The 15,990-nt window shown below is 41.3% G+C and overlaps 1 protein-coding gene across 1 annotated transcript in view; it reads left to right on the top strand.

Moving 5' to 3' along the window:
* Positions 1 to 15,990, top strand: part of LOC140494087 (CMP-N-acetylneuraminate-beta-galactosamide-alpha-2,3-sialyltransferase 4-like) — a 206,610-nt gene that overhangs the window by 151,425 nt on the left and 39,195 nt on the right. The window contains exon 9 of the mRNA XM_072593029.1: positions 8,027 to 8,216. Coding sequence (XP_072449130.1) covers positions 8,027 to 8,216 — 190 coding nt within the window. The remainder of the gene's footprint in view (positions 1 to 8,026; positions 8,217 to 15,990) is intronic.

A 15,990-nucleotide genomic window follows, 5' to 3' on the forward strand; every position in this document is an offset into this window, starting at 1 on the left:
GACTGGAGAGTTCAATTATTGAGACATTGGGTAGGCTGGGATTGTTTTAATTAGAGCAGAGGAGATTGTGAGGGGACGTGATTGTGATGTAAAAGGTTATGAGAGGTACAGATAGAGTCAATAGAAAGGAACTTTTCCCTTTGGTGGAGAGGTCAATGACCAGGGGCATAGATTTAAGGTAAGGGGCACAGTGTTAGAGGAGATGTGAGGAAAATCTTTTATCACCCAGAGTGTGATGGAAATCTGGCACTCGCTGCCTGTAAAAGTGGGGGTAGAGACAGAAACTCTCATAACATTTAAGAGGTTTTTAGAAAATGAAACCCGACGGGACCAACACCCCATGATTCAACAGACTACCAAAAATCCATAAACCAGGAGCCCCCTTCAGACCCATAGTCTCACTACCCGGAACATCAACTTACAGACTGGCCAAAGAACTACACGCAAAACTGAAATACCTAGTAGAAGAGTCACAGCACTCCATCCACTCCACCCAGGAATTCCTAAAAATCATCAAAAACACCAAAATAGAGGAAGACGAAGCAATGATCTTATTCGACGTAACAGAACTGTTCACCTCCATCGACATTGACCTGATAAAGGAAACACTTACCACACTTTTAGAAGAGACCATCACACACACACCAACCACCATCAATCACATTACCAACGAAAACATCATGAAGCTAGTGGACCTGTGCCTCACCACCCACTTCACCTTCAACAACATAATCTACAAACACCCATGGGATCTCCGCTATCAGGATTCATAGCAGAAGCGGTAATGCAAAGGCTAGAACAAACAGCCCTACCAACCATCAAACCAAAAATCTGGGTCCGCTAGGTAGATGACACCTTTGTCATCACAAAACTAAACAAGATAGAAGAGACATTTAACATCATCAACAACACCTTCACAGGCATAAAGTTCACCAAGGAGGAAGAAACTGATAACAAACTCGCATTTCTGGACGTGACAGTCAAAAGAAAGGACAATGGAGAACTACAAACCTGTGTATACAGAAAACCGACAAACACTGACCAAATACTTAACTACACCAGCAGCCATCCCAACACACACAAACGAAGCTGTATCAGAACACTATTCCAATGAGCCACCACACACTGCAGCACAGACGAACTTCGAAAAACAGAGGAGAACCACCTATACAACGTATTCAAGAAGAACAGATACTCAAATAATACAGTGCGCAGATTCCTCTAGAACAAACCACGACAAGCAGACCAAACACAGCCAGAAACCCTAACCACCTTACCATACATCAAAGAAGTTCCAGAAATGATAGCCAGACTACTAAGACCTCTCGGAATCCTTGTGGCACACAAACCCACCAACACTCTCAAACAAAAACTAACAAACTTAAAAGACCCAGTACAACCCAAGGACAAAACCAACGTCATCTACAAAATTCCATGCAAGGACTGCCACAAACACTATGTAGGACAAACAGGAAGAAAGTTAACCACCAGGATACATGAACACCAGCGAGCCACAAAAAGACACGACCCTCTCTCCCTCGTAGCCCTACACACAGATGAAAAAAAACCCCACCATTTTGACTGTGACAACACATCTATCCTGGGACAGGCTAAGCAAAGACATGCCAGAGAATTCCTAGAGGCCTGGCACTCCAATCACAGCGCCATAAACAAACGCATAGATCTAGATGCCATCTATCAACCCCTCAGAAAACGAACAGGAAATGACATCACCACAAACCCCAGGAACCGCAACCAGGAGAAAGATATAAATAGAAAGCAGGAGACAACAGCTTCGCTTCACTTGGAGGTCGCCACTGATGATGTTACCTGGTCAGGTAATGAAACGTCTGGATATCAAACCTACAGCTCAGCAAGCAAACCTACACCCTAAAGGTGTTTAGAAGTGCACTTGTGATGCAAATATACAAAACTTTGGGCAAGTGCTGTAAAATGGGAGTAGAATTGCTTGGTGATTATTTTTGATTGATGGGTCAAAGGGCCTTTTTCTGTGCTGTCGATCACTATGACTCGATGAGAGTGCAGAGGAGATTTATGAGAATGAGAACCTTCAAGATTGTGTGAAGATCGTTGGAGAGGTTGGGCTGTCTTCCTCAGAAAGGAGAAGGCTCAGAGGAAATTCAGCAGAGGTGCAAGCAGATAGGGAGAAACTGTTATTGCCTGGAAATAGATCAAGAATGAGAGAATGCAGATTTTAAAGTAATTTGCAAAAAGCAGTAAATATGATCTGAGAAGAAACATTTTCAGACAGTGAGTGGGTTTGGGTCAGGAATACACTGCCCGGAATTTGGTGTGGCATGTTCAACCGACTAATTCAATTGGACATTAGTTGAAAATTTTAAAATAATAATTCTTGGGATTATGGAGAAGGACAGGGGCAATCATTTAAATCAAGATTTTTTTTTGTAAACTAAGTAGAGACACAGTGGGCCAGATGGCCTTGTTGAGCATTGTAATATTATTCTCTGTGATTTTGTTCAGTTAAATTATCCTATTGTCCCTAAATAAGTAATCAGAGACATTTTTCAATGACATACATCCACACTGATTCACTGCATACCCAAATACAATATATAAACTTCCACAAACCAATTTTAAAACTCCAAACTAAAGGTTATTTTTCAGTCCTTAATTTCTCAAAAGAAATGCAAAAAAGTTCTGTTCCAGTCCTGATTGGCGTCAATCTGTTGTTTATTGCACTGAGTAGGGCAAATTAATGCTCAACTGTTTGTATCCATTTTTGAGATAACATTATTTATGCCTCTGCAACAGAGGGTGGCAGAAAGAGCATATGGGAAAAGAACCCTTTCCTCCCCATGTCTCTTTTTACTATAAACCATCTTTTTCAACAATTTCCTTTGCCTCCTTGATCCTGACGTCTTACAATGAGCTTAGGTAACTGACGAGCTTTCTGTTACTAAAATTGAGACAATCTGCTTTGCTGCCCAGTTGTTTCCTTCCCTTTGTTTTCCCATTAATTCAACTAAGAGTGCCCCTGTCCGCACTCCAATATCCATTAATCCCCATGTCAACTCCCCTTATGCTTGCTCTCAACTCATGCTGTCTATAACAATCGGTTCCTGTCCTCTCATTCCTATTTCCACTCAGCTGCTGTACACTTCCTTCCCATCTTGGTCCCTGGTTAGCTGTTATCATTCATAGTTTCCTTTTCCATTATACTGCCCCCTCTCCTCCAAATCTGCTGTTAATTCATACCTACTCAAAAAGCCTATCTCCAATCTCCCTTTCCTCATCAGTGTGACCCTCTTGTCACCATTCAAATCCATTGTCATGTTTCCATTTTTACTTGTGGAGTCAAAGAATCACATAGCACGGAAACAGAGTCTTTGGTCCAACTAGTCCATGCCGACCATAATTCCAAACTAAACTAGTCCCACCTTCCTACGCTTGGCTTGATATCTCTCCAAACACTTCTTATTTGTGTCCTTATCTAAATATCTTCTAAATGATGTAACTGTACCTGCATCTACCACTTCCTCTGGAAGTTCATTCCACACATGAACCATTCTCTGTGTAAAAAACAATTGCCACTCGTGTCTTTTTTAGATCTATCTCCTATCATCATAACAATATGCCCTCTAGTCTTGGAATCCTCCATTCTAGAGAAAAGTCACCTTCCATTCACCTTATCCAAACCCCTCATGATTTTATAAACTTCTATTCTCTCCAATCAGTTATCCCCTCAACCACAGAATGACTGTATAGAATGAATAGAAGTAACAAATTATGTCCTATGCGATTTTAACCCTGGTGAACTATCCCTTGCCATTCTTGTCAACCTGCCTGCAGCCTTTGTGTCATGGCTGACCACACTTGTTCACCTCCGACCTTGCTCCAGTGTCGTCCATCTGTCTTCCTTTTAATTGCATCCTAGTCTAACCAGTAATAGCCAAAGTGGCAATTATAATGGCTTCTTGAATCTAATTGAAAAATGCACGACTTGACTGGGAAACGTGCACTGATAATCAAGCCCCACTGTTCCACAAATCATCACAAATTAGTAAAGACACAAATAAACCACCAAAATGACCAACTTGCCTGACTGGCTTCTATTCAGGACAAAGTAATTCACATTGGGTTTCGTCATTAATAGGAAATAACTCTATTATAACACAACAACTTTAAGAAATGGCAAAGAAAGAATGGCTAATTATTACTTTGTGACTTAAACTATACTGCTTTAAAAATCCTAAATGAGCCCACACTCATTCACATTTCAGAAAGAAATAAAAGACAAATAGTTTGACACAAAATTCATGGGTGGAAAAACAGATTCAAGGAAAAATACAATGATCAAAATTCTCCATCTCAAGCATGGGAGGAGTTGTTTCTCACAATTCCTTTTGTAGCGATTGTAACGAGGTCAACCTAGTGGACCTCATAGAATAGGAGCTCCCAGATTGGAGATGTTTACCTGGTTCAATCAGAGACCTCTGGCTGACAAATCTAAACAGGAGCATCAGGGATTCTGTTCACTCGAGGAGTTGGCTCTGAGATGGCTGGGTTAGTTTTGTGTACTGTGCATGTACGGGCGGCATGGTAGCACAGTGGTTAGCCAGAGACCCAGGTTCAATTCCCGCCTCAGGTGACTGACTCTGGAGTTTGCACGTTCTCCCTGTGTCTGCGTGGGTTTCCTCCGGGTGCTCCGGTTTCCTCCCACAGTCCAAAGATGTGCAGGTCAGGTGAATTGGCCATGCTAAATTGCCTGTAGTGTTAGGTAAGGGGTAAATGTAGGGGTATGGGTGGTTTGCACTTCGGTGGGTCGGTGTGGACTTGTTGGGTCGAAGGGCCTGTTTCCACACTGTAAGTAATCTAATGTGTAAATAAAGGGTGACGTGGTGACTGGATACCAGCTTTCATGGAGTTATTTCAGCTTTTAACTTTGCAATGATGACCTGTCATTCTTCATTTCAATAGGTGATCTGCTAGATCTAGGTATTCCTTGCATCAGAATTATTTCATTTAACATTTTTGTGCTTCTGTCTTTTCACTCAGAGAAGGAACAGAGCAATATTTTCTGTTTTCTGCCCCTTGATCTCTTCTTGCTCTTCAATTATAGATCTGTAACAAACTGCAGTTCAAACAATCAGGAAGATTACTTATTTCATAATCCTTGGTGCCACTCAGTCCCACTAATGTAACAATCTCACTGCTTCAACAGCAACACTGTCTCATACAGCTCAAAATTTGCAGCATTTGGTTTTACCAAATCGTAAATCTCTTCTGGTATTTCAGCTAGATAGCAGTGTCTCACTTCTATTTCAGTTTGTAATCCAAAAAGGAAGATATGCAATCCCTTGGAAAAGAGAGACATGTTGCTTGTAAGCTGTAAACGGTCAGTAAAGTGTTCCAAACTGCCAGTATCTAGTGGCCACTCAAGTGTTACTTTCCACTTGAATGTATGATTAAGGAGCAGAAGTTGGCCATTTCATCCCTTGAACCTGTTCTGCCACTTATTAAGATCATGGATGGTCTGATTACTCCATATTCCTGTCTATTCCCAATAACCTTATCTAAACTCTAGCTACAGTTACAACTGAGGCTAGTGGAGTACACTGTCACTCGACTACCACTAGATCATGGGTCCCAATATAAAATAAACAGAGTTGTTCTGGTTTCCAAGGTTACAGAATAAATAACTTAGCAATGTCAAGTCTTGAGCAAGTAGATCTATCAACCAGATTTCTCAATAAGTATAGATCAAATGAAAAAGAGACCAGATTTCTTTGAAGAGACTGGCTTTCTGAAAAACAAACATGTTGGGTTATTCTATAATGAAAATGGTGAAGCATAGGAATTTCTGGAATCTATTCATCTGATGTTTTGGCAAGTTTAATTTAATCACTTATCAAGCATGATTGTTTTTGAAGTCTTGCAGATATAGTTTGCTTGCGAAATACAATTTTGAAGTGTTAGTTTCAAAAGAACAACTAGGTTTCACTCTGAACTGATCCAGAGGATTTTATTCTCAGAAATGGGAAAATGGGAGTAATCAGCTTAGCAGCTCGTTCACAGCATGCTTTCCTCCAAGTTAGCTTGTTCTTAACAGGCATCCTTCCAACTGAGTCGAGAGTGTGGTGCTGGAAAAGTACAGTAGGTCAGGCAGCATCCAAGGAGCAGGGGAATCGACGTTTCAGGCATAAGCCCAAATAAACCAGTTTCTTTTCAAATCATCCCCACCAGGAGCTATAGCAATCATGTGATTTCTAGGTGCATTTGAACATCATGCTATCTTCAAGCTGCTATACAAATGTAAATAAATATAACGTTGTCTCCAGTAGTTGAGATGTTAAACCAAGACCGTCTGCCCTGCAAAGTGGATGTACAAATTGGTGACACTATTCGGAGAAGAACAAAGAGAGTAACCCTGGTGTCTTGGTTAATATTTATAATTAAAACAAATTATTTGGTCACCATCAACTTGGTTCCTGTGGGGGCATTTTCTGCACATTGGCTACCACAGTAATGACATTACTTCAGCCATTAAAATTTAAAAAGCTCTGAATCGGTTGCAGGGTGCTTTATGAGCTTGTGAGAGTCACTTGATGAATGTCAATCTTTCATTTTATAATGTTACTGCTTTTCCATTGTGTCAGTAGCAAGTCTAGAGTCCTGCTTTCACTCTGTTTTCAGGGTGGCACTGAGTGACAAATCGTGCTCCTCCTATGTTGGCTAAGCTTCCTTTATGTATCAGCTTCTCTTAAAAGAGAAAAGGAGCCAGTGAGATAAAGTGGAAGAAATCATTGTGAGACTGATCGCAGCTTCTGACTGTCCAGGGCAAATCGAAAGAAAGTGGAAGTGTTTCCTGTAGATTTGTAGGCAGCTATGGAGAGCAGGGAGGGGAAAAATTGGAAGCAGGGCTATGCAGAATATTTGAGAGATGCAAATGTTGTCTAAACTTGTTAATTATTCAATTTCTTCCTGCATTGTATATTGATCTTGGAGGTGATGCTCCACACATCCATGTGCCATCTCTTGCCACACAAATTTCCCATTCTCAGAGAACTAAGAACTGCAAATGCTGGGGTTCCATAGTATCCACTGATTATTTAAGGATTAAGGGCTCCCTTGTTCTCAGCTCGCTTCACCTTTATTTCCATGGCTGCTTCGAATAAACTCTCAACCAGGCTGCAATTTACCCCGTAATCTGCAGTCCCTTTCCCCCGTTCCACTAACACTGACACTCTGTTGCTTTTCTACTCCATCCATAAAATAGCACCTCCCCTTTAATCTTCTGAAAGTTGTTCAGAATTGGTTGCAATGTAAAATTTTCCATCTCCAAATTGCCAAACTGACAGTAAGGATGCCTGAATAGAGTGCCTAAAACCTCGCAGATGTGATTAATATCTCACCCCACCAATTACCAACTGAGAGCACAAACTAACCCTACTGATCACTGCCAGGGGATGCGAATTAATCAAATGATATAAAAATGTACAGAAGAGAACTGTGTCTGATAATTAATAAGTAAGAATTTAAGAGGAACGTTTCACACAGAGTAGTTTGGATTTGGACCTCACTTTCAGGGAATGCGATTTGGAAGAATAATTTAGACATGTTTAATAGGTGGGCAGAATATCCTATCTCTGTAGTTCTAAGCAATATGGAATTCTGTGTAAAAGATAAGACTGAAGAATGTGATGAGAAAGTGACATCAGGATTAATGGGAATAATTAAGAATTTCAGTCAGGAGAAAGTCTAGTGATTACATTGGAATGCTGGTGACAGAGATGTCCCTCGTTCTACCAATAAGTCAATCTTTCAAAAGGGACTAATTATGCTCATCTGAATTCATATTTTGTCTTCTTAATGAATGTTACTTACTGGAGATTTAAAGCAGTAAAGTCACCCAAAGGACTGCCTTATTTTTAGATGCAAATAATAAAGCATCTTAAAGTCAATGTGATTAAATCATTTAAAATGGAATGTTAATTGGGCATAATAATTACTTTTGAACTGGTTTCTTAATGTTTCCTGTTTCTAGATTAAACAATGCTCCAGTGAGAGGCTATGAGGAGGATGTTGGAAACAAAACAACCCTAAGGATCTTTTACCCGGAATCAACAATTGAAGATCCCACCGTTGAAAACAATCTTGATACACTCTTTGTGCTCGTACCATTTAAGACAGCCGACATCCACTGGTTGAAGGCAATCGTGTACAATGAGACAAAAGTAGGTATCCTGGATTGAAACTGTAATGGTTCACACCAGCTACACCCAGACTGGAGCCATTCAGAATTACTATGCGGTGCTTCTGTATTGTGTTCACGAAATGGTTAAGAGTTGCAGCTAAACCTTTGCTTGCAAAAGCTCAATTGTTCAGGGGCCTTGTTCTGATAAATGATGTAGTGAATTTGCAGCCCACCGTTTACAAAACAATGCATTTTGACTCAGTCACATTGGTATGGGAGGTCAGGTGACTCTAAACATAATTAGTGGAGACAAATTTAGGTCTCTTAGAGCAGAAACAGGTGAAGTTATAATGGTGAATAAAGACCAATTAAATACATATTTTGGTTCCCAAAGGAGGCCACAAAGAATGCCCCAAAAATGTTGGGGAGCGCAACCAAGTGAGAGGAAGGACGTGAAGAAAATCACAAAAAGTAGGGAAATGGTGTTGGGAACATTGATGGAGCTGATGGCTGATGTACCACCAGAGTCTGATAATCTACAGCCCAGAGTACGAAAGGAGGTAGCCCTCGAGATATTGGAAGCATTGGTATCTGGTACACAGATTTCTCTCCACAACTGTTGCCAGACCTGCTGGCTTTTTCCAACAATTACTTTTTTAGTTTGCTTTGGATAGAGAATTGCTTGGCAGACAGGAATCAAAGAGTCGGAAGAATCTGGTCTTTATCCAAGTGACAGCCAGTGACCAGTGCAATATCACAGGAATCAGTGCTGGAACCCCAGCTAATCACATTATGTAGAAATGAGTTTAGATAAGGGGGTGAAATATAATATATCCAAATTTTCAGATGATCCAAATTGTAAGGAGGATGCAGAGAAGCTACAGTGTGATTTTGGGCAAGTTAAGTAAATGGGCAAGTGCATGCCAGATGAAGTATATTGTCAATAAATGAAACATTATTCACTTTGGTGGCAAAAACAGGAAGGCAGATTACTATCAGTATAAAGATAGATAGATTGGGAGAAAGGGAGGTGCAATAAGACTTGACTGTCCTGTATACCAATCACTGGTAGTAAGCATGCAGGTGCAGCAGAGCGACAAAGATAGCAAATTGCCTTCATAACATGAGGATTCAAATACAGAAGCAGCGATGTTTTGCTGCAATTCTACAGGACCTTGGTGAGACCACACCTGGAGTATAATGTGTAGTTTTCATCTCACTACTTAAGGAAGTATGTTCTGATTATGGAGGAATTTCAATAAAGGATTACCAGATTGATTCCAGGGAAGGCAGGACTGGTGTATAACGAGAAACTAGATTGGTATAGGTCTTTATTCACTGGGGTTTAGAAGAATGAAGGGTGATCTCATACTAATCTATAAAATTCTAACAGAACTAGACAGGGAAATGCAGGAAGATTGTTCTCAATAATAGATGAGTCCGAAATCAGGGTTTCACATTTCAAGGATACGGAGTATGTCATGTTGGACTGAAATGAGGAGAAATTTCATCACCCAGAGACAGGGATACCTGTGGAATTCTCTGACACAGTAAGTGGTTAAGGTCAAAATATTGGATGCTTCCACAAAGGAGTTATATGTAGTTCTTATGGCTAAAGGGATCAAAAGAGATAGGGAGAAAGCAGGAATAGGGAACTGAGTTGAATGATCAGCCATGATCACATTGAATGGCCTCTTTCTGCTGCTGTTTTTGATGTTCCTAAGTGAAGACATAGGGAGGACAAATCAAGAGGCTGATGATTGGATGTACCAATGTCTTTCACACCACATGAGCCAATGTCATGTGAATGAAAGCATAAGCCAGGTTCAGTAGTTAGAAAAACTCTGTTTTTGGAGAGATGGAGATCTGAGAAACAAGAGACTTGCCTCATTATTCCTGGATTGGAGAAGGGAAGGTCTTCCTTCTCATTCTCCCTCAGCAAAACCTCTTTCTTTCTTCTACCTCTGTATTAGAATCGATGTGGATCAAATCACTGGATTCTCCCTTCCCATTTCAAGTTCTTCTCCTGCCCACAGCAGATGTCCTAAACCCTGCCACCAGGCAGACAACACAACTACCTGGAGTCTTTCTTTTCTTCCAAGAACAGAGCCAACCTCCTTCACTATGGTTTCCCTTAGTGCCACTGCATTGCTATTTCCCACCCTGCCCGCAACACCCCCCCCCGCCGCAGCTCATTTATCTTCCTGCATTATGATGCCAACGTCAGTTAGCTGATCTGTCCTGCATCCAAACAGTTTGAAAATATCTTAAAGCTATTGAAACAATTATAAAGGCTGAGGCTTCTGTTTGCCACCTTCTGGGTTTTCTTAATTGCCTCACTTGTAGTCACACCCTCTGAAGCCCTGACCACTCATCAGTTGAGATGACCGAGGATGCTGTCTTAACATGAGTGACCACTCCGCTGAAATAAAGTTCCCAAGTAACTGTCCCTTCTCCCTGATGTGTCACAGCATCTGTAGTTTGGTGTCTAGCCCAATTATTTCGTGCTGACGTTCCTGCAGCTACAGACACTTAGCAAGACACATTTAATCTGGATGAAAGTGGCCTTCAGAAGCTCTTACATCCTGCAGTTTCAGCGCATCACCTTTGCTGTTTCTCTATGGTGCAATTCGTAATGATTTTCATTGATTTATAATAATTAAATGTCAATATAGTACTGCCAATAAACCTTACCAATGCTATTAAAGAACTCGCGATCACCAATAAATTGTAGATAGCTGAGGACTTAAAACTTGCACCTTTTCAATGTCATAAATTACCTCTCATGGCAAAGCCTCTCAGCCTGGTCCTCAAGTTATTCTTTGTTTCTTCTCCTGCTGCTGTCTTGAAGCTAACCTGCTCACTCATATTGACAATTCCATTGTACACTCACACGGGTGGCTTCATTGTAGATCCACACCAGCATTTCTGTTATTGCTCGCCATAGACATTTGCATTACATACCCACACAGATATCATCAGTAAATACTGACACAGACATTACTATTACATATCTTCCCATATATTTTGATTTTACAAGCAAATTAACCACTAATTATCCATTGTACCCATACTGACAGTTCCTTTAGACATGCACTTACACATATCAGTTATATACTGTGTAGAAACCTAGGAACAGGAGTAGGCCATTCTGCATCCTCAGACCTGTTCTGCCATTCAATCAGATCATAGCTGATTTGTTGCCTCCTCCATATACCTGCCTTTGGCCCATATCTCTTAATATCTTTACTTAACAAAAAATAATTTATCTTGGATTTCAAATTAACAACTGATCTAGCTTCACCTGCCATTCATGGAAGAGAGTTCTAATCTTCTGCCACCCTTTGTGCTTGGAAGTGCTTCCAACATCTCTCCTGTACAGCCTGGCCCTAACTTTTAGACTATACACCCTAGTTCTAGAATCTCTAACCAGTGGAAATACTTTGAGTCCATCTACCTGGCTTGTTATACCCACAAAGTAATTTCCGTATACACCCAAATAGACAATCTCATTCTCCCCTCACAAGACACTTCCCTCTAACAGCCACATGGACAGTTCTAAGATGCACCACCACAGACATGACTCAAACACTCACTCAGACAGGCACCCACATATTATAGACTCACATGATTATTCCCATCAACCAATTCCACATTGACACCTACATATGCACTTGCCCAAACATTCCATTAAACACCCAGCCAGAATTTTCCTTTCTACAAGCATGCAGGCAGTTCTCTTATACACCATAACTGACATCCATTTTCACATTTTATACCTACACAGAAAGTTGTACTATACACTATACAGAGTCTCCAATATACGTTCATATAGACATTTCCACAACATGCCAATACAGCTAATCCTATTGTACTCCTACACTGTTATCTCAACTATGCACCCACTGAGTAATTTCCAACATACGTTCACACAGACAATTGCAATATACACGCATGAAAACATTAACATTTTCCACTCACATGAGCCATTATACAAAAGCATTGATAGTTCTATTATACATTCGCATTTAATTATGGGTAAAGATGGACATTTCCACTTTACAGTGACATTGACCATAATATTGCACATCCACATGTCTATCTCAATAATACACCCGCACAGCTGAAATATATACCCAGGCAGTCATTTCTATGGTACACTCAATGCACTCAATTGTTTCACATTGATTGTTCTATGATACACTTGTTCCGACATGAATATCACAACCCACAGAGTATTGTTATTATGCACCAGCGTTGTCAGTTTTACTGGATACTTACACACATACGGGCTCAGTTGACAATTACACAGACATTTCCATTTCACTCCTACACATGGAAGCTCAGAATTGTTACAGTGTAGAAAGAGACCATTCAGCCCTCATGTCTACACCAGCTCTCTAAGCATTTTGAATTACTGCCAAACCTCTGTCTTTTCACATAACTCTGCACCTTACTCCTATGCAAACAATCAGCCTTTAGAAGTGACCCAGAAGTAGGGAAGGAATGGTGATATATTTTCAAGTCAGGATGGTGAGAGGCATCTTTCAGAAGAGAGTAGAATATCCTTTATTGTTATGTGTACTCCAGTACAGAAGTACAAGAGTATAGTGAAACATTTTTACAATGGCTGTCTCTGCTGGTGCCATCTTAGGTACCTATTTGTACCTAGGTTCAAATCTTGGACACAAAAAAAATGTTAGAAATAAGATAGTTATAACATTATTGAAGGATTGACATTACAGTCCAATAAAGAATTTCAAACAGACATTACATTGCAGAAGCTTAGCGAGCATATGGTCTGACTGCCTGTGCCAGGCCCCAGTCCAACATTTGTCCTGCTCCACTCCAAGCTTCCAGTACACTCTCCATTGGCACTCAGCTGCACCAAGGTAAGTTGTGCTGCTCTGGGACTCACTTCCCCTCACGCTGCTCTTGGACTTGCTTCCCCACACACTGCTGCAGGACTGCTAAAAAGAGAGAAGAGAAACAGAACAAGGGGAGCGTCCTCCTCTGACGCCAACTTGCCCTCATCCTTCTCAGTGGAGATGCAGATGTGGTTGTGGATTTTGGAATGTGCCATTGAATTAGTCTTAGTGAATTTCTACAGTGCTTCTTGTAGATTATAAATACTGCTACTGAGCAGCAGAAGTGGAGGGAGTGGATGCTTGTGGACATGGTGTCAATCAAGCAGGTTACTTTGTCTTGGATAATGTCGAACTTCTTGAGTGTTGTTGAACTTGCATTCATCCATATGAACATACAAACATCTGAGCAAGGAAGAGTCGGCCCTTCAAGCCTATTCCACCACTCAATAAGATCATGGTTGATCACAGCTAATACACTCAAATCTACAATCCTGCATACCCCGATAATTTTTCATCCCTTTAGTAATCAATCGGCCTCTGTCTTAAACATATTTAAAGATTCTGCATCCACAGTCTTTTCCACATTGCGTAACTTCCCACAAGAAGGGAATTCAATGATTCACAACATGTTGAGAGAAAAAATGTTTCCTTGTCAATGTCTTTCATAGGCAACACCTTATTTTCAAATTATGACCCCCAGTTCTAGACTCTCCCAGAAGAGGAAACATCGTTTTGATGTCCACCTGCTCAAGGCCCTTCAGAATCTTATGTTTCAAGTCAGTCACCTCTGATTCTTCTAAACTTCAGACAATACACTCTAACCCTGCTTTGCCTTTCTTCATAAGGCAATCCACTCATTCCAGTTATTAGTCTAGTAAACCTTCTCTGGCCTGGTTCCCACACATTAACATCCTTCGTACGGTGTCCCAGATATAGTGACCAGTACTGCATACTGCACTTCAGATGTAGCCTAGACAAGTGGGAGTATTCCATCACACTCCTGACCTGCACTTCATAGATGGTGGGATAAGCTTTGGGGAATCAGGTGAACTCTTGCCACAGCATTGCTCATCTTTGACATGCTCTTCTAGCCATAGTATTTATATGGTTGGTCTAGTTCAGTTTTTGGCCAGTGGTAACCCCAGGATGTTGGTATCGGGAATTCAGATATGGTAATGCTGCTGAAAGTCTAAGTGATGGTCGGATTGTCACTCATTGGAGAAAGACATTGCCTGGTATTTGTATGATGCGAATTTTACTTGCTATTTGTCTGTCTAAGCCTGATATTGACAAGGTCTTGCAGCATTTGAAAAAGGCCTATTTCAATGTCTGAAAAGTAGTAAATGGCCCTGAACATTGTGCAATCATCAACCAAAATCCCCACTTTTGACCTCTTATGGAGGTCATTGATGCTATAACTCAAGATGGTTGGGACAAGGATACTACCCTCAGGAACTCCTGGAGCTGTGATGACTGACCTCTAACAGCCACAACCGCCTTCCTTTATGTTAAATATGACTCCAACTAGCAGAGAGCTTTCCCCCGATTCCTGTTTTCTAAGGTCGCCACATTTGGTTATATGCCCTCAGTGTCACTCTCCCCTCCCCTCCCCTCCCCTCTGGAATCCAACTCTTTCGGCCATGTTTAAACCAAGACTGGAATGAGGTCAGAGCTGGGTGTCACCGAACATATTATTGCTGAGCAGGTGCTGTTTGATACCCCTGTGGAAGACACCTTTTGTCATTTTACTGAAGATTAAGAGTAGACTGATTGGATGGTAACTGGCCAGGCTGGATTTGTCCTTTTTTTTGTGTATAAGCCATACCTGGGCAATTTTCCAATTGTTGGGTAGGTGCAGTTTTGCTAGGACTGTGGCAATTTCTGGAACATAAGCCTTTGGTACATTGTTATCAGGGCCTGTAGCTTTCACAGAATTCAGTGCTTCCAGCCATTTCTTGATTTCACACAATGTTGAATTGACTGAGGACTTGCATCTCTGCGACCACAGGAGGAGGCCAAGATGGATCATGCATTTCTAACTGAACGTTGCTGAAAATGTTTTTCATTTGCACTGATATGATTGGCTCCCCCATCCTTGAGGATGGAGATATTTGCAGAGCCTCCTGCTCCTCCAGTGAGTTGTTCAACTGCCCACCATCCTTCATGACTGGATGTGACAGGACTGAAGATCTTAGACCTGATCCATTGATTGTAGAATCAAATAGCTCTATGTCATTGCTTGCTGCTTGTGTTGTTCGGTCTGCTGGTACTCCTGTTTAGTAGCTTCACCAGGCTGACACCTCATTGTTACATATGCCTGGTGCTGTTTCTGACACGCCCTCCTGAACTCTACATTGAACCAGGGTTGATCCCCTGGCTTGATGATAATGGTAGAATTGGAGGATATGCTAGGCCATGAGGCTGCAGATTGTGTTGGAATATTTCTGCTACTGTTGATGGCCCACAGCCCCCCATGGTTCCCCAGTCGTGAGTTGCTAGATCTGTTCAAAATCTGCCCCATGTAGATCAGTGAAAGTGCCACACAACACAAGAAGGGTGTTCTCAATGAGAAGGTAGGACTTTTTCTTCACAAGGACTGTGCATTGGTCACTCTTACTGATACTGTCATGCACAGATGCAACTGCATCCGGCAGACTGATGAGTTGAGGTCAAGTATGTTTTATCATTCTCTCACCACCTACTGCAAGCCTAATCTAGTACTAATGCCCTCTAGTACTCAGCCAACTCAATCAGTAGTGGTGTTACCGACCCATTCTTATTGGTGGAAATTGCATTTCCCCAACCAGAGTGCATTCTGGACCGTTGCCATCCTCAATACATCCTCCAAGTGGTTGACAGCACGATGGAGCATTGATTCATCAACTGGGCGGGGAATGTTATAAACATCATGAGGTTGCCTTGTCCATGTTTGACCTTGTGACATGA

The sequence above is a fragment of the Chiloscyllium punctatum genome, chromosome 23 (assembly GCF_047496795.1).
Source record: "Chiloscyllium punctatum isolate Juve2018m chromosome 23, sChiPun1.3, whole genome shotgun sequence".
Lineage (NCBI taxonomy): Eukaryota > Metazoa > Chordata > Chondrichthyes > Orectolobiformes > Hemiscylliidae > Chiloscyllium > Chiloscyllium punctatum.